The sequence below is a fragment of the Dipodomys ordii genome, unplaced genomic scaffold (assembly GCF_000151885.1).
Source record: "Dipodomys ordii isolate 6190 unplaced genomic scaffold, Dord_2.0 Scaffold132, whole genome shotgun sequence".
NCBI lineage: Eukaryota > Metazoa > Chordata > Mammalia > Rodentia > Heteromyidae > Dipodomys > Dipodomys ordii.
In genome coordinates, this window is record NW_012267348.1 from 650,047 (window position 1) to 672,806 (window position 22,760).

A 22,760-nucleotide genomic window follows, 5' to 3' on the forward strand; every position below is an offset into this window, starting at 1 on the left:
GCCTACACACTGGAGCTTTTCTCTGCTCAAGGCAAGTGTTCTGTCACTTGAACCAGAGCACCACTTCCAGCTTTTCCTGTTTATGTGGTACTAAGGATTCAAACACAGGGCTTCATGATTGCTAGGCAAACACTCTACCACTAAACCACATTCCCAGCCCCAAGATAAACATTTCTTATCAGCATGTAATTGGTATTTTCTCATTGCATAGATTATCTTTTTATTTTCTTTTCCTTTTAACATTTTTTGATTTTTTTTTTTTTTGAGACAAGGTCTCAGTATGTAGCCCAGGCTATCTTTGAACTCAGACTATTTCTGCCTTTACCTATTGTTTTGTTTTGTTTTTGGTTGGTTGTGGGGCTTGAACTCTGCTTCTGGGTGCTGTCCCTCAGCTCTTCAGCTCAAGGAATGTGCTCTGCCACCTGAGCCACAGTGCCACTTCCAGTTTTCTGTTGGTTTATTGGAGATAAGAGTCTCACGGACTTTCCTGCCCTGGATGGCTTTGAACTATAATCCTCATCTCTCAGCCCCAGAGTAGCTTGGATTATAGGTGTGAGCCAGAGGTGCCTGGCCTACCTCTTTACCTCTTTAGTGCTAGATTACAGGCATGTACATCATGCTCTGCTTTCTTTTACTTTATTGTTGCTGTATTTTAATGCACAGAAATTTATAATTTTCATGGTGTAATTTACACTTTCTTTTTTCTTCTTGCACTTTTTTGGTATCATATCTAAGAAATTATTTCCACATCCAGGATCATCTTGTGTTCTTTTGAGAGTTTTAAATGGTTTTTTTGACTGTGTAATATTTTCAGCTATATAATTCATAGTGATATGGTTGTTTTCTTTTTAAGCTAGATCCTGTCTAATTTATATAACATTGGTTAGATGCCTCTGTATAGCCGTTTGTTACAAATGTTATCTGTTATTTCACCTTTTTGGTCTTTTTTTTTACTAGCTTAGCTCTTGTCATGCAGTACTTTCAACTCAACTTGCTGATGCCATGATGTTCCCCATTACCCAGTTTAAAGAAAGAGATCTGAAAGGTACTGAAGTCACACTTATATTTACTTTCATCAGCTTTCACATATTCTTGTTCAAACTATTTTGACTATAACCTGTATCACTTTTAATCAGTCACCAACATTCATAGCACCAGATCATTACTGAACTAGATCTTCCCTTGAGGAATGGTAGAGAAGGGCATGGGTCAACACACAATTCTGACACTCTGTCTTATAATCAGGGAATGAGAAGATGCTGTAGGGGCTTAGAAGGTCAAAAAGGCTTCACCAAAGATATGATACGAACATTGAACTATAAAGAGCAATTAGGGAGACTAGAATGCATGGAGGTATGGGTTGTAGAGATTCATAACTTACTTTTGGAATTACAAGAAATTTAGTGAGGCTGCAGTGTTGAATATGTTGGGGTGAGGCAGGAGATGAATTTAGAAATATATTAAATGAAGCTAAAGATGTTGGACTTGTATTTATTTTCAAAGACAATACAATGAAGGTCTATAAGAAGTAAAGAGACAAAATATTTTGGTGGGTGGAATAGAGTGGATTTGATGTCTAGAAGATTGGTGTAGGAAGTTATGAGAGCTCAGTCAGGTATTACCAAGGTTTGAACTACGATAGTGACCAAGTAGACACTAATATGAGCTAGAGTGGCAGGAGGGTAGGGATGCTGGTATATCTAACAGTCTATGACTTAGTAGTTTGTACATTTTTTTGGCACATGTAGGGTTACTAGCTGATAAAATGAAACTTTCATATACTTGATTTATTTCTCATAATTTATAAACTCAGTCATACAGACTTTTCAGTATCTATAGTATAAAAGCATTGAAGTAGCATCTAAGTGAGTTGTTAAAGTATTTAAATTACAATACAATAAAGACAATTGTAGTTTAAAGTTGGAGTTAATAATTGTGATGATCTTCAAGAGCTATCATTTCTGAAGTCTAAAAACTATTCTAAAGAATAGTTTTTTTTCACAGTTTTAAGACTAGGATTGCATAGTGTAAATATTTACTTTGTTATTACAATCATCAAAAAATGAATTACCAGATTCTGGTAGTCAGAATATTTGCATACCTTAATGCTTATAATGGAGTTTAAGACGTGTGAGTCATATTAATAATTTGTAATAATTAGATTTTCTTGTGATTTGTTGCTAATGATAGTAAATCTTCCATGTACTAACAGAAATAGTAACTTTTTGCCTTGAATATAGATGTGCAAACTGTTCTTTAGAGTTTTGTTTACATGACATTGATGGCTTTATAAACAGACTTAAGATACTTTACACATACACTAAACTGAAATTATTTTTGGAACTTTTTCAGAAATATTGACTTTAAAAGAAGTGTTTCAGATTGCTAGTAATGGTAAGCTTTGAATACTTTACACTATTTTTTTTATGTGTGATGCATTTGTTAGTGTACATCATTGGTGATTCTTTGCAATAATTATTAAAAAGGATCTAATTAAAAGTTTTAGTGAATATTTTTTAAATCAGTGTTGTTACTTGAATAGCAGTTTACAAGAAAAAATTTAAAGCTAGCTATATCAGTCTTATAATTTACTATCTACATAATTTCTAAGGAGGTGTTATAGTATTTTACCTTGTTTTTCTAAATATTTCATCTCCCTCCCTCCCTCCCTCCCTCTCCCTCTCCCTCTCCCTCTCCCTCTCCTTCTCCCTTTCTCTCTCTCTGGTGGTTCTGAGCTTCAATTCAGGGTCTAATGCATTCTAGGCAAATGATCTACCTCTGAGCTCACGGCCCTTCCTATTTTTCTTTTATGAACATTTGCTTTTTTAAAGACAGACCATATATGTCTATATCTTACCAGTACTTAGGCTTTAACTCAGGGTCTTGCTCTCTGGCTTTTCTGTTCAAGACTGATGTTCTACCACTTGAGCCATAGCTCTACTTCTAGCTTTTAATTGGTTATCTGGAGACAAGGGTGTCATAGACTTTTCTGCTTTTGCATGGTGATTCTCAGATCTCAGCCTCCTGAGTAGCTAGGGTTATAAGTGTTAGCCATCATTGCCTGCAGACTAAAAATAAGTTAAACATTAGTTATAGTAGGGCTGGGAAGGTGTCTCAGTGGTAGAGCGCTTGCCTTGCATGCCTGAGTCCCTGGGTTCGATTCCTCAGCACCACATAAGCAAAAAGAAAAAAGCCGGAAGTGGGGCTGTGGCTCAAGTGGTAGAGCGCTAGCCTTGAGCAGAAGAGCTGAGGGACAGCGCCCAGGCCCAGAGTTCAGGCCCCATGACCGGACCCCCCAAAAAAATTAGTTATAGTTTTTCAGATTCTTTTTTTCCCCTCTTTTTATGAGTTTGAGTAAATAGACACATAATTTAGGCTGTGGGAATAATTTGAATACAGAGATCACAGGATAGGGAATACTTAACTTTTCTATTGTACATTTGCAGAAAGATGAATATGTAAAAACCCTTTAAAGCATTTGTAAGTTTTGCAAAGTGCTACAATTGTTAACACTCATTTCTGCCTTCCAGATCATGATGCTGCAATTAACAGATATAGCCGATTGTCCAAAAAAAGAGAAAATGACAAGGTGTGATACATACCTACTCCTTCAGTATCACAATTAATTGTTATTTTATTAGGTGGTTTAGTTTTCCTGTTTAAAAATAAATCCAAAAGCTAATTTATATGTTTTTCTTTTAGATAATTCTTTTCTGCTAGATGTTTAGAAGTTTTCTGATAATTGTTGGTCACTTTAAACAAATACTTTTATTCTGCCAAAATTGAATAGATTATGATTAAACATAACTACTCTAAAATTATAGTTGATGTTCAGAAGTAACACTGCTTCTTTTACTTTGTATTTTCATAGCAAAGCACATGTTCTGTTCTTATTTGACCTATATAAGTACTAAGAAATGTCTTGTGAGACTCAGTAGTCAAGAAGTTGAACTGTTGTACACATAACTTAATGACATCCTGTTATTAAGCCTTCATTTACAGGGACTATTTGCTTTTGATTCTAAGGCAGCAAACTCAGAAATAGTATACTGTATATATGAAGAAGAAAGCATTTAAGTAAAGATGAGAGAGAATATTGACAAATTTTCTGGGTGCTCTTTAAGACCAGTCCTTTCTCTAATGCCTAATCTAAGATTTGAACATGTAGGCATTTCTAGATGCTTGAAATTGAGAACATCTCTACCTCAGATTTGGTATTTATTGCTACTATAGCTGCTGGAGGAGATACAATGACTGCTTGTGATAATCCGTGATTGAGTATGGTGTACTGTGCCACACCAGCTAAGACAACACAGATAATGTTTCTCATACAAAGTTCAGTCCACAAATCTTTCCAGTTCATTTTTTTTTGTGTGTTCATGGGACTTGAACTCAGGGCCCACGGTGCTGTCCTTGAGCTTTTTTGCTCAAGTTATAACACTCTTATCACTTGAGTTACAGCTCCACTTCCAGCTTTTTGCTGGTTAATTGGAGATAGTCTTATGACTGGCTTGGAACTTCGATCCTTAAATCTCAGTCTCCTGAGCAGCTAGGAGTATAGACATGAATCACCAGCACCTGGCACAAGTTCAGATTTTAGTTGTTGAATTTGGTGATTCAAATACAGATAAAATCCATGTATTTTAAGATTTACAATAGTTATTTTGTCATATAGAAATAGTTTAGGCTCTAGGTTTGCTTCTGACTGTTGCAAGAATTAAAAAAAAATTCTTTGACAGATTTGTATTTGAACCACAGCACCACTTCCATCTTTTTTTGTGTGATTAATTGGAGCTAAGAGTGTCAAAGACTTTCCTGCCCGGGCTGGCTTTGAGATCTTAGCCTCCTGAGTAGTGAGGATTATAGGTGTGAGCTACCAGCATCTAGCTTTTGACAGATTTTGTGTGTGTGTGTGTGTGTGTGTCTGTGTGTGTCTGCCTGCCTCCTGAGTAGTGAGGATTATAGGCGTGAGCTACCAGCATCTAGCTTTTGACAGAGAGTGTGTGTGTGTGTGTGTGTGTGTGTGTGTGTGTGTGTGTGTGTCCTGAACTCTGGGCCTGGGTGCTATCCTTCAGCTTCCTTCAGTGTCTTTTGCTCAAGGATAGTGCTCTACCATTTGAGACATAGCACCACTTTTGTCTTTTTCTAAGTAGTTTATTGGAGGTAAGGGTCTCAGGGACTTTCCTGCTTTGAACTTCAATCCTCAGATCTTAGTCTCCTCAGTAGCTAGGATTATAGGTGTGAATCATCAGTGCCTAGCTTGAAAAATGTTTTAATTTCAAAACTTGATTGGGCATTTACTATATCACATAGAAGGAGGCCTTGGGGAAAGTGAGTAGACTTTGCGTTTCTCCTCAAGATATGGACTCTCCACATTTATTGAAGGTATTTATGTGAACATATATGACTGGTCTATGGGCCATTTTCAAAGGATGAAGAAGCAGCCTCGATCACCATGAGTTAAATTCAGTCATAGAGGTTTTACTAAAATTACAAGAGTACAGGGAGAACTTTGGTAAGTTGGAAAGGCTTATAATTTTGAGTTGACATTTGGGTTGAGATAAGTAGACACTGCTGTTTGGGGATTAGAGATTGGGCATTAAAAAAATTAATTATCTTGCTGGGTACTGGTGGCTCAATCCTCTAATCCTAACTGCTCAGGAGGCTGAGATCTGAGGATCACCCTTTGAAGCCAGCCCAGACTGTGTTTGAAGTGAAAGGCAGAAATGACAGTAATTAATATGGGACTATATTGATGACTTTGAAATTTGTATTAGAAAGTATTAGCAGACACCAAAGGATTCCAAGTAGGTAAGTATACTATATGGTTTTACTATAGAGCAACAGTAATGAAAATGTGAAGAGACCAAGACTTAAACAGTCCAATGCAAAGTTACTGAAATAGTTTTCAGAGATACTTGAAAGTCTCAGCAAAAATTGTTAAAGAGGGATACTTTGACAGTTAGTTTGTAAGAAGAATTGAAGTCTATAGTAAGAAGGGGAATAAAAAACAAGTCAAAATTATTTGAATGACTGAGGGATCCTGGAATAATTAAGAGGTAAGAAAAAAAGTAGAACAAGGTTTTGTGAGGAAGATACTGTCTTCTGTTTTCTACATTTCCATCACACATGCACAAACACACAATATACACAGAAATACATAAAGAACCCAGCTGTTTCCTATGGCACTTGTGAGAATGAGGGGCAGAAGATAAAAAAAATTGGCACTACTGAATCATTGATGTATTGGCATAGTCTTGGTTCTTAATCAGGTATTATGAAGAAAGGAAGAAAAGAGCCTAGTGAATATTACTTATTTTTTGCTCATTGAAAATTGGTGGTTTGAATGAAAGAAGTTAGGAGAGCATAAGTATTTCAAGTGTGAGTGAATAAAGACAAGCAAATAGAAAAGAGGGAGAGTACTAGGAAGAGAACCAGGAGTGGAAAATACTGTGGACTGATTGAGGCCAGTGACTAACATTTGCCTTTCTTCCATGTGGTATATTTTCTCTGCCATGCTTGGTTAAGATAGTTATATTTGTGGTTATGTGTGTAAATAGTTTGTTGATGATGTGGTTGTTAGATGGGAAAGTCAGCTTAAGCAGTATAATAAAGGATTTGTAATAGCTCAGGAAACAGGACTGTTATGTTCAGAAATTAATGATATGGCATTTTCCTAGGGAGGCTTTTCCCTACAGGTGAAGAGACTTTAGAATTCAACAATTAATAGTATTTAAATTTTTTCATTCAAAGATGAAATATGAAGTAACAGAAGATGTGTACACTTCCAGAAAGAAACAACACCAGACCATGATGCATTATTTTTGTGCATTAAATACTCTTCAATACAAGAAGAAAATAGCATTGTTAGAACCTCTACTTGGGTATATGCAAGCTCAGGTAAGTACTGTGTTTTGAGTTAAAACCATCTTAAAATAAATCTCTTAGAGTAAGCTTTGAATTTACAGTTGATGCAAAGACACTACAGCCTTGTCAATAAACATTTATATCTTGGTTTTAATTAGTAATTTAAAAATGTTATTATTGTATTATTTTAAGGTTTATAAAAGTGATTTATTTTGTAAATGAAAATTTCAAATGTTTTAGAGTAAATGAAATATAAATACATTGTATTTAGACTTTGTTTACTATAGTTGGGGATAGACAATAGAAAGCTAAACGATTTTGAGAGCTACATTTGTTGTGGAAACTTTTTCACTCTCTTTTTTGTGCCTGTCCTGGGGCTTGAATTCAGGCCTTGGGTGCTATCCTTAGCTTTTTTGCTCAAGGCTGGAACTCTACAACTTGAGCCATAGCTCCACTTCTAGGTTTTTTTTTTTTTTTTTTTTAGGTGGGTGGAGTAGTTAATTGGAAACAAGAGTCTCACAGACTTTCCTATCCAGGCTGGCTTTGAACCTAAATCCTCATGAGTAGCAAGGGTTACAGGAGTGGGACTGGCACTCAGAAAGGGCCTGGCGTTCATACTTATCTTTCTTGCTGAAGGCCTGAGCTCTACCACATGCGCTTTACTTCTGGATTTTTTTTATTATTTAACTGGAGAGTCTTATGGACTTTTCTGTCTGGTGTGGTTTTGAACTAGGCCCTTCAGATCTCAGCCTCCTGAACCAGAATTACAATTAAATGAGTCACCAGCACTGAGCTCATTCTTCATAATAAGTCTGAAAGAGAATGAACAAGTTTAACTTGTTTCATGTTCCCTGTGTATATTATAAGTTAAAATATAGATGAGGGCTGTGAATGTGGCTTAGTGGTAAAGTGATTGCCTAGCATGCATGAAGCTCTGGGTTCGATGTTCAGTACTGCATAAACAGAAAAAGCTAGATGTGGCGCTATGGCTCAAGTGGTAGAGTACTAGCCTTGAGAGCAAAATAAACTTAGGGACAGTACTCAGGTCTTGAGTTCAAGCCCTAGGACTGACAAAAAAACCCCAAGCAAACAAAACGACAACAACTATATATCTATAGATAGTTAGATGAATTCAAGCAACCAAAAAGAAACATATGAAGGAGGCCAGAACACCAAGTTTTGGGTAATATATCAGTTCCTTAAAAATCTGGAGTTGAGAGAAATTTGAATATTCCTTTAGGTATAAGAGTATTTAAAGGCCAAGTATGGTGGCACACAGTAGCAATCCCAGCGTTTGGGAAGTTCCAGATTGGAGGTGACCTGGGTTATATGGCAAAACTCAGAAAGCAAGCCAAACAAAATAATATGTCAGGGTGGAAAGTGGAATTTAATTCTAGTTTTCTCAGTGGCTGCATGCCCAGTAGATAGTGCAGATTTGCAACCTATCATTACACAAATTGAATAATACCTTTTTTTTTTTAAAAAAAAAACTTTGTATCGTAGAGTGTTTCTACTTTAAACATTTTTTGTGTGTACATTTGTGTTTATGTTGTTAAACCTTCCATTCCTCCTCCATCCCAGATAAGTTTCTTTAAGATGGGTTCTGAAAATCTCAGTGAACAATTAGAAGAATTTTTAGCTAATATTGGAACAAGTGTACAGAAGTAAGTATTTTTTCCTTAACCTTGAAAATGAAATGATAGGAATTAGTTAATAGATAAATGCTATGGTTTAAAGAAATTTACTGCTGTGATCTTGAGACAGTATTTCCCATCAAGAGGGTGATCCTTATTCTTTTATGTTACTTCTTGTTTTATTTCTGCCTTTTTTCCCCTCTAGTGTAAACTTTGATTGCCATTTTCTCTTATGGCAATTGTAATGATTGAGAGCTAGCTTTTATTTCTGAGTAAAACAGACTAATAATAGTAATTAAGTGAAATCATCTTAAACTCTTAAATGGTGGGAGTGGCTTGAGAGGTTGATACCCTGGGCTTGGGTGCTGTCCCTCAGCTCTTCAGCTCAAGGCTAGTGCTCTACCACTTGAGCCACAATACCACTTCCCCTTTTCTGGTGGTTTATTGGAGACAAGAGTGTCACAGACTTTCTTGCCTGGGCTTGCTTTGAACCACGATCCTCAGATCTCAGGTTCCTCCTGAGTAGCTAGGATTACAGGTGTGAGCCACTGGTGCCTACTGATAAATCTTGTTTTCTAAGAGAGATTAATTTTTCTATTTTAATTAAAATTTTTTTTTTTGTGATGCTGGGGATTGAACCCAGGGCCGAATCAGTATAAAAATTCAGCACAGTATAAAAATTCTTCTACATACAGGCATTATTATGGGTGGTTTCATTAATTTTTAAATTTTTTATTTCTAAAATATTGAAATATTTAATTTTATAACTGTTAATTTTCCATTCAAATTTAAAGTTATTTACAATATATTTGTATTATTTTAATCACCTATAGTACAGCTTTTCTCTTTAAGAAAATATATACAAGACAAATAACATGGTTGGTAAGGAATTCTTCATTGATTGTGACTGGTAGTAAATAATCTGTTCTCTATATTAGTGTTCGCAGGGAAATGGACAGTGATGTAGAGACCATGCAACAGACAATAGAGGACTTGGAAATAGCCAGTGACCCTTTATATGTGCCTGACCCAGACCCCACCAAATTTCCTGTTAATCGAAATTTAACCCGAAAGGCTGGATACCTTAATGCTAGGAAGTAAGAAAAGTATTGATATTTTTATATATTGTTTATCGTTTAAGGTAATGCCAAATGCATGTAAAATATAACTGATACTGTATGCTAAATTACTTTGATTTTACTAAAGATTGAAGTTGATGTTACTGTTTATGTGAACATGTAGAGAGAAAAGTATGTGCATACTTTTCAAAGAAAAGTCTACTTCCATAACTTTTGAATAATTTAGAATTATAAAATAACAAAACCAGTTTGACTTTAAATAAATCTTATCGTAGCCAGATACTCACATCTATAATCCTAGCTACTCAGGAGGTTGAGATCTGAGGATCATGGTTTGAAGCCAACTCAGCAGAAAAGTCTGTGAGACTCATTTCTAATTAACTAGTACAAAGCCAGAAGTGGAGACTTGGCTCAAGTAGTAGAGAGCCAGCCTTGAGCGAAGAAGCCAAGAGAGAACATAAGTACCTGAGTTCAATCTCTAGTACCAGCACACACATATAAAAATCATGTAACATGTAAATGTTATTAAATATATTTTATATACTTTAAAATACATGTAATTATATCAAGTGAAATTTTTATTTTTATTTATAGAAAGCCTAGCTTCTCCTCTTTACCTCCCCTCTTTTTCCTTCTTCTACCTTTTCTTTTGCATGGTGTAGGGGATTGAATTCAGGCCTTTGTGCATACTAGTGGACAAATGCTCTACCATTGAGCTACGTGATCCTCCACTTGATGATAAAAACAGTTTTGCCGGTGGCTCACTCCTATAATCCTAGTTATTAAGGAGGCTGAGATCTGAGGATCACAGTTCAAAGCCAGCCTGTGCAGGAAAGTCTGTGAAACTCTTTATCTCCAATAAACCTCCAGAAACTGGACGTGGCGCTGTGGCTCAAGAGGTAGAGTACTGGTCTTGAGCTGAAGAGCTTAGAGACAGCACCCAGATCCAGAGTTCAAGCCCCATTATCATCTAAAAACAAACAGTAAAAACAAGTTTGCCTTAGGAATAAACTAAATTATTTTGTTTTGAATTTACTCCTTTGTAGTTCATGGTGTACCATTGAAACAACTGTAGTTCAATAATTTCCAGCTTTGTTTTTGAAACTGCATACACATTTTGCACATGTGAGTCAACATACATAGAGGCTGAAAAACTTAATGTTTACATTTTATTGGCATTTTGGTGCCTTTTTTCATGGCTCAGTTCTTTGTATCATGCTTTATCTTGTGTCTGGCTGATGATAAGGTAATCTTAGGTATGTCATTATTAAAGTGTTAATGTACTTTCTTCATTTAGTAAAACAGGCTTGGTGTCATCTACCTGGGATAGACAGTTTTACTTCACGCAGGGTGGAAACTTAATGAGTCAAGCACGTGGAGATGTGGCAGGAGGCCTTGCCATGGACATAGACAACTGTTCAGTGATGGCTGTGGACTGTGAAGACAGGAGATACTGTTTTCAGATCACTTCTTTTGATGGAAAAAAGTTAGTATTTTTTTCTACCAATAATAAAATTTGTGATATTTAAACTACTAAAATGTATGAGAAGCCATACGTGGCAATGGCTCTTGCCTGTTAAATACTAGCTACTCAGGAGGCTAAGATCTGAGGATTGCGGTTCAGAGCCAGCCTGGATAGGAAAGCCTGTGAGACTCTTTATCTCCCATTAACTACTGGCCACTGAAAATCTTGTATAATATGTGGAAGCCAAAACAAGTTAATATAAGTCTGTCAACTTTGGGCCTGTGAAATTCAAACTGTAGCTCAGTTATTTATCTTTGTCATATCCTTATCATATTCATTTTTCTAAATGTAAAAATACAGGTAGAAGAGCTGTAAATTTCTTAAAATAGAAGTCTTAACATTTGCAATGTGCCTGCCATATAACAGACACTAACAGTAGTGTTATTTTTAAATGTTAAATGCTTGTGCTTAATTTTGTCCATTAGTGAATATAAAATGTTTGTAAAACTCAAATACCTTTACATTAAATGAGAACCTATAGTGCTTAGAAACCATTTTTGGAAAGCATATATATAAGAAGTACGAAAAAATCCACTCATAACTTTATAAACCAGAAGCAACATGAATTTTTTGTTTATTGTCTTCCAGGGTTTATCCTGAATTAATTTACCTCTCTTCCCCCCTTTTCTCTTCCGCTCTTTCTCTTTGTCTTTTTGTGATACTGGGCCTTGGCATTCAGGATTCTGGGCAAGTACTCTCACACTAAACTAAGTCCCCAGCCCTTAAAAAAAAGCCTTTCACTGGCCATGTGTCAGTGGCTCATGCCTGTAATCCTAGATACCCAGGAGGCTGACATTGGGGAATCATAGTCCAAAGCCAACCCAGTCAGGAAAGCCCATGAAACTTTTATCTCCAATTAACCACCAAAAAGCCCGTAGTAGAGCCGTGGCTCAATTGGTAGATCACTAACCTTGAAAAAAAGCGCCAAGGCTGTGAGTTCAAGCCCCAACACCAGCACAAAAAAATCATTTTACATTGAGAAAAGATTTTGAGGGCTGGAGAGGTGGCTCAGTGGTAGAGTGCTTGCCTTGCATGCAGGAGGCCCTGGGTTCAATTCCTCAGCACCATATAAGCAGAAAAAGCCGGAAGTGGTGCTGTAGCTTAAGTGGTAGAGTGCTAGCCTTGAGCTGAAGACCTGAGGGGCAGTGCCCAGGCCCAGAGTTCAGGCCCCACGACCGACAAAAAAAGAAAAAAAAAGAAAAAGAAAAAAGAAAGATTTTGATAAATTGTCTAGGCGACCTTCTAACTTGTGATTGTTTTGTTTCAGACTCTCCCTGTAATTAGGATTACATGGGGCTCAGAATGTGGCTTAGTGATAGAGTACTTGCCTAGCATGCATGAAGCCCTGGGTATAATTCCTCTTTACCACATAAACAAAGCTAGAAGTGGCACTGTGGCTTGTGTGGTAGAGTGCTAGCCTTGAGCAAAAGAAGCTCAGGAACCTGAGCTCAGCTCCAGACCCTGAATTCAAGCTCCAGAACTAGGCGGGGGGGGGGGGCGGGGAAGAAGGGGGGACAGGGAGAATTACAGGCAAGAGCCAACGCATTTGGCTTTAGTGCATTTTAAAAATAATTGAAGATATGTTATAATTTGGATCTACATCCACTTATTTGAAGCAATTTCAGCTGTGTGCCAGGGGCTTATTCTTGTAATCCTACCTACTTAGGAAGTAGAGATTGGGCAAATTGCAGTTTAAGACCAGGAGACCCCTATCAACAGAAGGTGGGCACTGTAGTGTGCTCTGGTCATTGCAGCTATGATAGAAGGTTTTTTGAAAAGGAGGATCAAGATCCAGGCCAGCATAGGGAAGTAAGAGAGAGACAATCTTAAAAACAGCCAGAGGAAAAAGGTCTGGAGGTGTGACCCAAGTGGTAGAAAACTAATAAAATTGAAATCCTAAGTTTAGTCCCTAGAACCTACAAAAAATTCCAGGCATGGTGACTCATATCTGTAATCCCAGCCACTCAGGAGAAGCACAATTCCTCCAGTTCTTGTAGGTTAAAAGTTAGTAAGACCATGTCTTATAATTCTGGCATGGGTGGCACATACCTCTGATTCCCTGCAGAAGATCCTGGTCTGAGGTTGTCCCTGGAAAAAACACAAGAAAATTAACACCTAAAGACCAAGAGTATCATTTAAGAGGTACAGAACCTGTGAAGCTCTGAGTGCACACCTCATTACTGCCTCCCTCCAAAGAACAAAAACAATTTCATTGGTTGCATTATAATCTTTTTAGACATACAGTATCATTTAAAGGTCTTCCTAATGATAAAGGTTATAGCTGTGATTTTTTTTTTTCTCTTCCACTTAGATTATTGATTCTGATGTTGGAACTTTCTTAATGTTTAGGAATAGCTTCTGGATTCCCTAAAAGTCATTTTTCCTTGTATATTCATGCACATTGAGATGCTATGGAAATAAATTAATTCAACTAACCTCTTTAAAAAAGATACCATGGCTCACTATCTTATATCAAATAGGTTGTTTCATTTTTTTTTTTACTTCTAAAAGCATAGTTGATGTCTGTATTGTATACTTAGTTATCATATCAAGTGTTGAGTCACTGTGTTCATTTAGCAAAATTACCAAGTTGTTAATACCAATGCTAACATTTTTGTATTTTTAGTTTTTGCTAATTCTTAATATGATTTCCTATTTTTATTTCTGGTGCAATACAAAATTAGCAAGACATTTGGCCTAACTTTAATAATATTGACATTTATAGAAAGGCAAATATCTGTTTAGTGAGTCATATATTGAAATTTTGATCTAACCCTATTGAAGGAGAAACTATCAACGATAAAGTTAGTATTTTCTAGTAGAATCACTGTCTATAAATATAAAAACATTGAGATGCATTGTTATAATTGAAGTGTACCTTCATGGTCTTTTTTTTTTTTGGTCGGTCGTGGGGCCTGAACTTGGCCTGGGTGCCATTCCTGAGCTCTTCAGCTGTAGCCTAGCGCTCTACCATTTGAGCCTCAACCCCACTTCCAGCTTTTTCTGCTTATGTGGTGCTGAGGAATCGAACCCAGGGCCTCATGCATGCAAGGCAAGCATTCTACCACTGAGCCACCTTCCCAGCCTGATGGTCTGTCTTTTTAAAACCATTTCCTGTTTCTATTTTGCTATGTGTTGGCATAGTTGGCCACTCTTAAGTTGTTAAAATCTTTGTCCTGATGTCTCTAGTGGTCTCCTTTTCCTAAGATAGTATTGGTTGTAGATTTTTTTTTACAGAGGGACAAGTATTAGAGTTTGAACTTAGACATTCCACCACTAGAGCCATGTCTTCAGCTTTGGTTGTGTTTGTTTGTTTTGTTTAGTTTATGGTTTTTCATTTTAAAAGTTGAGACTGAAATTCTTTTTTGTCCTCTAGATCTTCAATTTTGCAAGCAGAAAGTAAAAAGGACCATGAGGAGGTAAGATTTTATCTAGCTAATTTCTTTTTTTTTTTTGTTGGTCGTGGGGCCTGAGCTCTGGGCCTGGGCACTGTCCCTCAGCTCTTCAGCTCAAGGCTAGCGCTCTACCACTTGAGCCACAGTGCCACTTCTGGCTTTTTCTGCTTATGCGATGCTGAGGAATTGAACCCAGGGCCTCATGCATGCAAAGCAAGCACTCTACGACTGAGCCACCTTCCCAACCCTCTAACTAATTTCTTCAATGTTTAAAAATATTTTTCTGAGGATAAGACTATTGTAAGTTCATTATAGAAATTTTGGAAAAACCTTAATTAGAAAGTTTTCGGATCTGAAGCAACATTTCTCACAGAATTATAAAGCTGAAGAGACCTTAGAGATCATGTCCCTGCTACTTTAAAGGCTTAAATTCAGCAATGACCTTGTGATTGTTGTCTTCTGGCAGGCTTTTAATATCATGAGTTGACAGTTTAACTTACTCTCTTACTAATCATTTGAGACACTATTTGCTGCAGTAAGAACGTAGTGGCAGCAGTTGTGGCATAGCAAGAAGCAACTAAAACTTAAAATCCTGGGGAAATGAAAGAAAAGAGAAAAGCAAAAATCTGGGAGTCCCTGTTCTTTCTCATCAGCCTTTTAGTTTTGGCTCCATTTTTACTTCTAGTATACAAAATTTGGAAGGTAAGGCATTACCAAGAACTTATATCCCAAACTATGCTTTTAGAAATATTTGTCCATGAAAATAAGCCAAACTTGATTTTGAGCCTTCTTAATCTAGTATTATAATTGTATTGGTAAAAGAGAAAGTTGCAAATTATGCAGTGATCTACCTTTATTTAGTTCTCAAGGAAAAGAGTTAACATTAAAACTTGCTCTTGAGTGAGGAAGACAGACAAATGTTTCTGCTCTTTATGTACTTTACTAAAACAAAATACTAGTTTAGTGAGGCCCAAAATTTTAGTGAGGTACTAAAATTCTTGAGAATGAATCAGAAGATAGGGAACAGATAGCATGTTTTATGTGGGGTGTAAGTAATATACATTCATCAAGAAGGTACTTATTTCTTAATATTTTGAATTGATATTATAGTATCTGAGTTCAGACTGTGTTGTTTGGTAGGGATTAAGTAACGTAAAGATATAAATAAAGACATAATTTAACATGATTGCTATAGTTTTTATTTTCTGTGTGACATAAATGAGATTTTCAAGTCATAAATCTGAATGATCTCTTACATGTATGTTTATAGTATATTTTCTTGTTTTTTGTTTTGGTGCTAGAGATTGAAGCCAGGGCCTTACACATGCTAAACAAAGATGTGTTCTAAAACTATACACCTCTCCCCAAGTGATTTTTTTTTTTTTTTGGCCAGTTCTGGGGCTTGAATTCTGGGGCCTGGGTACTGTCCTTGAGCTTTTTTTTTTAAAAATTATTATTATGAAAATACCTACAGAGGAGTTACAATTACATGGGCAATATAATGAGTACATTTCTTATCAAGCATTATTGCCTCCTCCTTTGTTTCTCCTTCCCATCCCTTCCCATACTCCCCCTACCTCTTCTGATGTCAGCATCTTTGAGTAGCTAGGATTACAGGTCACTGACACCTGGCTCCCAAGTGATTTTTTAATAAGACAGATTATAGGTTACTCTGTGTGTGTGTGTGAATGGGGTGGGTGGGGGGGTGTCTGGGTATCTGGGACTTGAACTGAGGGCTTGGTGCTGTTCTTTAACCTTTTTGCTCAAAGCTATAGCACTATGTCTCTTGAGCCACAGCTTCACTTCTGACTTTTGTGGTTAATTGGAGATAAAAATGTCATAGACTTTCTTTCTGGGCTGGCTTTGAACCTTAATCCTCAGATCTCAGCCTCCAGGGTAGCTAGGATGACAGATGTGAGTCACCTGTATTGAGTAACATAAACTTTCTAATGGAACTTTGGTTTCAATTGAATACTAAACATTCTTTTTTCGAACATAAGCTATGTTGGAAAAATATTAATCATTTTTCTATTTTTCCCTCTTTCAGTGGATCTGTACAATAAACAACATATCTAAACAAATATACTTAAGTGAAAATCCAGAGGTAATATTTTTATTTTATGTTTCCTAGATCTAGCAGAATAATTTTGTGGTTTACATGGCTTTTGTTAAATTGAGCCATTTCTATAGTTCTGTAACCTTTTAATGTGATGCCAAATGGGTAGCTTTAATGTATCCTCTATGTTACAAATATCTGACCTTCATAGAACAATAAATTTGAGGAGTTAATGAAATTAGTGAGTCAACGAGTACTCACTAGATTTTGACAATAGATCTGTATTGGGTACAATGGAGAAGGGAAGAAAATGTGAAAGAAAAATAAGCCATGACTTTCTTCTGAACTCTTTTTTTTTTTTGGTCCGGTCGTGGGGCCTGAACTCTGGGCCTAGGCGCTGTCCCTCAGCTCTTCAGCTCAAGGCTAACGCTCTACCACTTGAGCCACAGCACTACTTCCGGCATTTTTCTTTTTTTGCTTATGGGGTGCTGAGGAATCGAACCCAGGGCCTCATGCATGCAAGGCAAGCACTCTACCACTGAGCCACCTTCCCAGCCCCATCTTCTGAACTCTTTTAAGAGTTGCTATTATGGTGAGACAAAAATAAAAGTTTAAGTAACATTGTATATAAAGCAGGATGTGAGAAATCAAATGGTAATGATTATTACCATTTGAGAATGGTGGACTTAGGCTTTACAGAAAATTCTGAAATAGGATTTCTTCGAGTTTTGAGGAAGAAAGATAAATGAAAGAACTAGTTGTAGTAATTTAAGAAGTTCTTGGTAGAAACGTTACATCTGTGATGATGTAGTCTGAACTCAGTTTTACAAATTATTCTTTGAGTAGCAAGAATTTCAAACCTGGTGAACTCAACACTGTAGACACTAACTATATGTGAAGTTCCAACACAGAACTTGGGAGTACCAAGGACTCTGAAAGGAATCAGTGAGTTCATACTGCAGAATTCTTGGGAAAAGGTGACTCTAGATTAGGATTTATCATAACCCTGTCACACTTGATGGGCTTGGCTATACTAGGTGGTTAGTTCCCAGGGCTGGGATGATGTCAGTTGAGGAAGGTAAATCTTAAAATTTGATTGATATGGGGCTGGGAAGGTGGCTCAGTGGCAGAGTACTTGCCTTGCATGCATGAGGCCCTGGGGCTGGGAAGGTGGCTCAGTGGTAGAGTGCTTGCCTTGCATGCCAGAGGCCCTGGGTCGATTCCTCAGCACCACAAAAGCAAAAAAGAAAAAAGCCTGAAGTGGCGCTATGGTTGAGCTAGCCTTGAGCTGAAGAGTTGAGGGACAGCGCCCAAGCCCAGAGTTCAGGCCCCACGACTGAACCCAAAAATAAATAAATAAACTAACCCATCATTTAAAAAAAAATTTGATATGATGTCAGATAAGATGAGAGGGCTACACAAGTTAGTAAATGACATAATAAAATTTGTAGGAGACAAATAAGGTAAAGATGACTTTCAAGTTTTAAACTCCAGTGAAGAGAGGAAAAATTTAGCAAAAGAATTCTATTTTTAACAAAATGGCCTTGAGGTACCAGTCAGGACACAAGGAGTTGGAGTCAAACAAATTTCATAATTTGTAAAGTAATAGCTTTATAACAAACTTAGGAATTTAATCTTAGAAAGTCAGTGCTAACAGTATGTAATTTGATCTGCCAAAATTTTTTTTCTTGTCGGTTTACTTGTGAGCAACCAAAAAAAAAAAAAGCAAATTAAATTATTTTATTGCCTAAGTAATACATATAGGGAATACAATGTTTAGATTTGAATAAGACTTGTAGTTCTTTACTACTAGTTAAAAGAGCTGTATTTAAGATTTTAAGATTACCCTTAATTATATTTCTATTAGGATAGCAATTTTGATCAAGTTGTGGCATTTATTTTTGCTGTTATAAGACACAGAAATGTAAAAGTGATATGTGTTGTTTTTTTCCCCTCTAATTTTTTATTGTGGTAAAAAAAAATTACAAAGTTTTGATGGGTGCAAATGGTTTACACTTATAATCCCAGCTCAGGAGGTTGAGATCTGAGAATTACAGTTTGAAGGTAGCCTGCGCAGGTAAGTCCATGAGTCCATGAGTTAACCAGCAAAAGGTCAGAAGTAGAGCTATGGATCTATTTTTGCTTGCCAGCCTTGAGTAAAAAACTGAGGGACAGCATGCAACCCCTGAGTTCAAGCCTTAGTACTGTCACACACACATACATACACACACACAAAATTACAAAGTTTACCTTCCTAGCTAATTTTTTTTTGGGGGGAGGGGGATGCAGTCCTGGGGCTGAGTCAGGATCTGAGTGCTGTTCTTGAGATCATTTGCTCAAGGCTAGTGCTCTTCCACTTGAACCACAGTTCCACTTCCAGTTTATTGGTGGTCATCCATAAGAGTCTCGTGGGGTTTCCTACCCAGGCAGGCTTTCAACCAGGATACTCAGATCTCAGCCTCTTTAGTAGATAGGATTACAGATATGAGCCACCATTGCCTGGCCTTTCTTAACAATTTTAAGTGGAGTACTAGTGTTAACTATATACACATGGAAACATTTCTAAGTACCATTTTTACAATAAGTCTAAAATATTCCTGTATAGAAAGCTTTAAAAGTATCCATAATTTTGTAAATAAACATGTAGGTGTTTCATAGTATATAGTTGGAAAGTTAAAATGATAACAACAAAATTATAAAATAATAATTCTAACATTGTATGACATTTCCTGCTTTTAACTTTTTTTCAAGAAATGTATTGACTGTCCAAGCTCCCTGACTCTAGCAATACAAAACTTAATCCCAAATTACTGGTAGTTAAAATTTTATAGAAAAACTCCAGCATTTTTCTATTATATATATTTGTAGAAAACAAACCTTTTCACCCTAACTTACAGGAAGCAAAAAGAAATGTCTATAATATGAAATTGAGTACTTTAATAGTAAGACAAGAGAACCTGGAGCTACACCAGTAGCTTCAGTTTGTATTTGTTTTTTAAAAACATAATTTTATTGTTAATATTAAGGTGTTGTACAGAGGGGTTACCATTCAGAAGTTGTCAGTTTTTGATTTCTTATATAATTAATTTTAATCCTTTTCATTAAAAAATCAAAATAGGAAACTGCTGCACGAGTAAATCAGTCAGCTCTGGAAGCTGTCACTCCCTCCCCATCCTTCCAGCAAAGGCATGAGAGCCTACGGCCAGCAGGGTGAGTTTACATGCTGTAAAGTTATTTAAAGAGCAACATGGGCTATTTAAAAGTATTAGGAGCACTTTGTTTCAGCAGTACTAGTTTAGTATTAAATAGTTATCTGAACAACATCAAAGCAAAATTTCAAAATGATAATGAAATTTCAAAATGATACCAGTAAAATTACAAAATAAATAATTTCAGTTTTTCCTTATATCTCTTGATAGGTTGAGATGATTTATGTTTTTTTAAAAATTTTATTGTCAAGGTGATGTACAGAGGGGTTACAGTTACAGAAGTAAGGTAGTGAGTATATGTTGAACTTGTTACTCCCTCATTTTTTCCCCACTTTTCCTCCTCCTACCTTCCCTCAGTTGTACAAATAAGATTTATATTTTTAATTGGAAAGAAAATTTGTCATTAAATAAAGCTAGGATTGGGATTATGTTTTTATTGAAATTTACTTTAGTCTCATTGACTGATTTCTAGGTTTTATTTATTTTTTTCACAGTTTAAGTGTTCAGTTTCAAAAACTAAATCCAGTGCCTTCTTGTTTTCCTTTGTTGTATAGACAGTCTCGGCCACCAACAGCTCGGACAAGCAGTTCAGGATCCATAGGATCTGAATCCATGAATTTGGCTGCCTTATCAATAGATTCTCTTGTGGCCCCAGACACCCCAATACAATTTGACATAATTTCTCCTGTGTGTGAAGATCAGCCTGGCCAAGCAAAAGCTTCTGGCCAGGGAGGCAAGTGAGTGATATATGGTGACTTTTTGCTGTGGTTTGTAACATTAAGGATGTATACTTCAGAGGCATCTTTTTCATGTCTTGTATATCAGCTGTGTGGTATAGTTTCTTTAGGTTAATTACCTATTAGTATTTTAATAGGGTTTTTCTCAGTCTTTTGCCTCAGAAAAGGACTTAGGATAATATAATTTCAAAAATATTTAATTCTAAATTACTTATCAGATCTGCTTGGGAATTTTATTTGACAATTGCATAAGAAAGTTGTTAATTTTTTTTTTAAACAGAGTCTAGGCTTGAACTCAGTGTTTCACACTCTTGTTAAGCTTGCTTATTACTAAGAGCTGATGCTCTACTTCTTGAGCAAACCCACTATCTTTGGCTTTCTTGTAGTTAATTGGCGATGGTGTCTCACAAAACTTTTCTACCAAGGCTGGTTTCAAACCTCAAGGCTGGTCTAGCCTCTGGAGTAGCTAGGATTATAGGCATGAGTCACGAGAGCCTGGTTCCTTTTTCCCTGTTACTTTATTTTATTTTTGACATAGAGCCTTGCTGTTATGTATGTAGCCCAAGAAGGTATCAAGATTTCCTGCCTCACTCTACTACTTGAGCCACAGTGCCATTTCCAGTTTTTTCTGTTTATTGGTGCTGAGGAATAGAATCCAGGGGTTCATGCATGCTAGGCAAGCACTGTACCAATAAGCCACATTCCCAGCCTCCAAAATAGGATATTCTTAAAAGAGAACTATTAAAAGAGCTATTGGGGCCTGAGAATGTGGCTTAATGGTAGAGTACTAGCCTTGAGCAAAAGAAGCTCAGGGACAGTGCCCAGGCCCTGAATGAATATCCTCCTTTGGTCTCACTGTGTAAAGTTTAGAGTTCCATATAATTTATACTGTCTAAGTGTAGTCTTTTTTTCTTTTACCATCCAGTGTGTTTACCTGTAGATTTATAGGCACATTCTAGTTGCAACAAATGAGGGAAATGTTTCTTTGGGTCTAGCTTACTTCACAATACAATTTTTTTTGTCTTTCCATTTCCTTACAAATGGTACAATATCATTCTTTCTGATGGAAGCATAGAATTCCATTGTGTATATTTACCACATTTTCTTGATTCATTCATTCACTGAGAAGCATCTGGGTTGATCCCTTATTTTGGCTATGGTAAACAATGCTGCAGTGACTATGGTTGTGCTGGTAGCTTTAGTGTGGCCTTGTTTGTGATTTATTGGATAAATGCCCAGGAGTGGAATTGCTGGGTTATAGGGAAGGTCTATGCTTAGTCTTTTGAGGAACCTCCATACTACTTCCCAACCCTCAAAGAAACAAGAACCCAGTTAACAAATGGTCTGAATACTTAAGAATCCTCAGAAAAAGAAGTACTTTTTCTGTGTGTATATTTCTTCATATAGACACATAAATAAATATTCAATACCTTTGGCTATAAAAGAAATGCAAATCAAAACAACATTGAGATTCCACTTTACCCCAGTTAGAATGGCCATTATCAAAAGAACTAACAATAACTGCTGCTGGTGGGGATGTGGCCAAAAGGGAACACTACTATACTGTTGGTGGAAATGCAAACTTGTTCAACCATTTTGGAAAGTGGTATGGAGATTCTTCAAAAGACTAAACATAGAGCTGCCCTATAACCCAGTATTGTTTCTTAACAGGAAAAGATATTTTATAGCTTTTGGAATGAATTTATGAAGTTTGTAACTCAGTTTTAAACTCTGTTTTCAATCATTAGATCCATTGTGGCTCATGGAACTGATAATTTGTGTTATTTTTTTCTAAAATTTTCAGGCGTACAAATCCATTTGGTGAATCTGGAGGAAATACAAAATCTGAAACAGAAGGTATAACAAATGTATACTATTAAATTTTAGAGCTACTCAGGAAACCACAAGATTTGTATTTTCTCTGCTGCTATGCTCAGGTTTTCAGTTTTGCAATTTTTTTTTTTGCAGTTTTTTTAGAGCCATACTCTCAACCTTTTTTTGTTGTTGTTGTCGGTCATGGGTCTTGAACTCTGGGCCTGGGTGTTGTCCCTCAGCTCTTCTGCTCAAGGCTAGCATTCTGCCACTTAAGCCATAGTGCCACTTCCGGATTTCTGGTAGTTTTGGAGGTAAGAGTGTCATAGACTTCCCTTTCTTCCCAGGCTGGCTGAACTGTGATCCTCAGATCTCAGCTTCCTTAGTAGCTAGGATTACAAGTGTGAGCCACTGGTGCCCGGCTCCTAACTCTTTTTTTTTTTTTT

The 22,760-nt window shown here is 36.6% G+C and overlaps 1 protein-coding gene across 1 annotated transcript in view; it reads left to right on the forward strand.

Moving 5' to 3' along the window:
* Appl1 (adaptor protein, phosphotyrosine interaction, PH domain and leucine zipper containing 1) overlaps nucleotides 1–22,760 on the forward strand; it is a 48,147-nt gene that overhangs the window by 17,451 nt on the left and 7,936 nt on the right. The window contains exons 5-16 of the mRNA XM_013030718.1: nucleotides 958–1,045; nucleotides 2,353–2,394; nucleotides 3,531–3,589; nucleotides 6,754–6,900; nucleotides 8,449–8,531; nucleotides 9,440–9,598; nucleotides 10,878–11,066; nucleotides 14,482–14,524; nucleotides 16,548–16,604; nucleotides 19,675–19,766; nucleotides 20,320–20,502; nucleotides 22,307–22,370. Coding sequence (XP_012886172.1) covers nucleotides 958–1,045; nucleotides 2,353–2,394; nucleotides 3,531–3,589; nucleotides 6,754–6,900; nucleotides 8,449–8,531; nucleotides 9,440–9,598; nucleotides 10,878–11,066; nucleotides 14,482–14,524; nucleotides 16,548–16,604; nucleotides 19,675–19,766; nucleotides 20,320–20,502; nucleotides 22,307–22,370 — 1,206 coding nt within the window. The remainder of the gene's footprint in view (nucleotides 1–957; nucleotides 1,046–2,352; nucleotides 2,395–3,530; nucleotides 3,590–6,753; nucleotides 6,901–8,448; nucleotides 8,532–9,439; nucleotides 9,599–10,877; nucleotides 11,067–14,481; nucleotides 14,525–16,547; nucleotides 16,605–19,674; nucleotides 19,767–20,319; nucleotides 20,503–22,306; nucleotides 22,371–22,760) is intronic.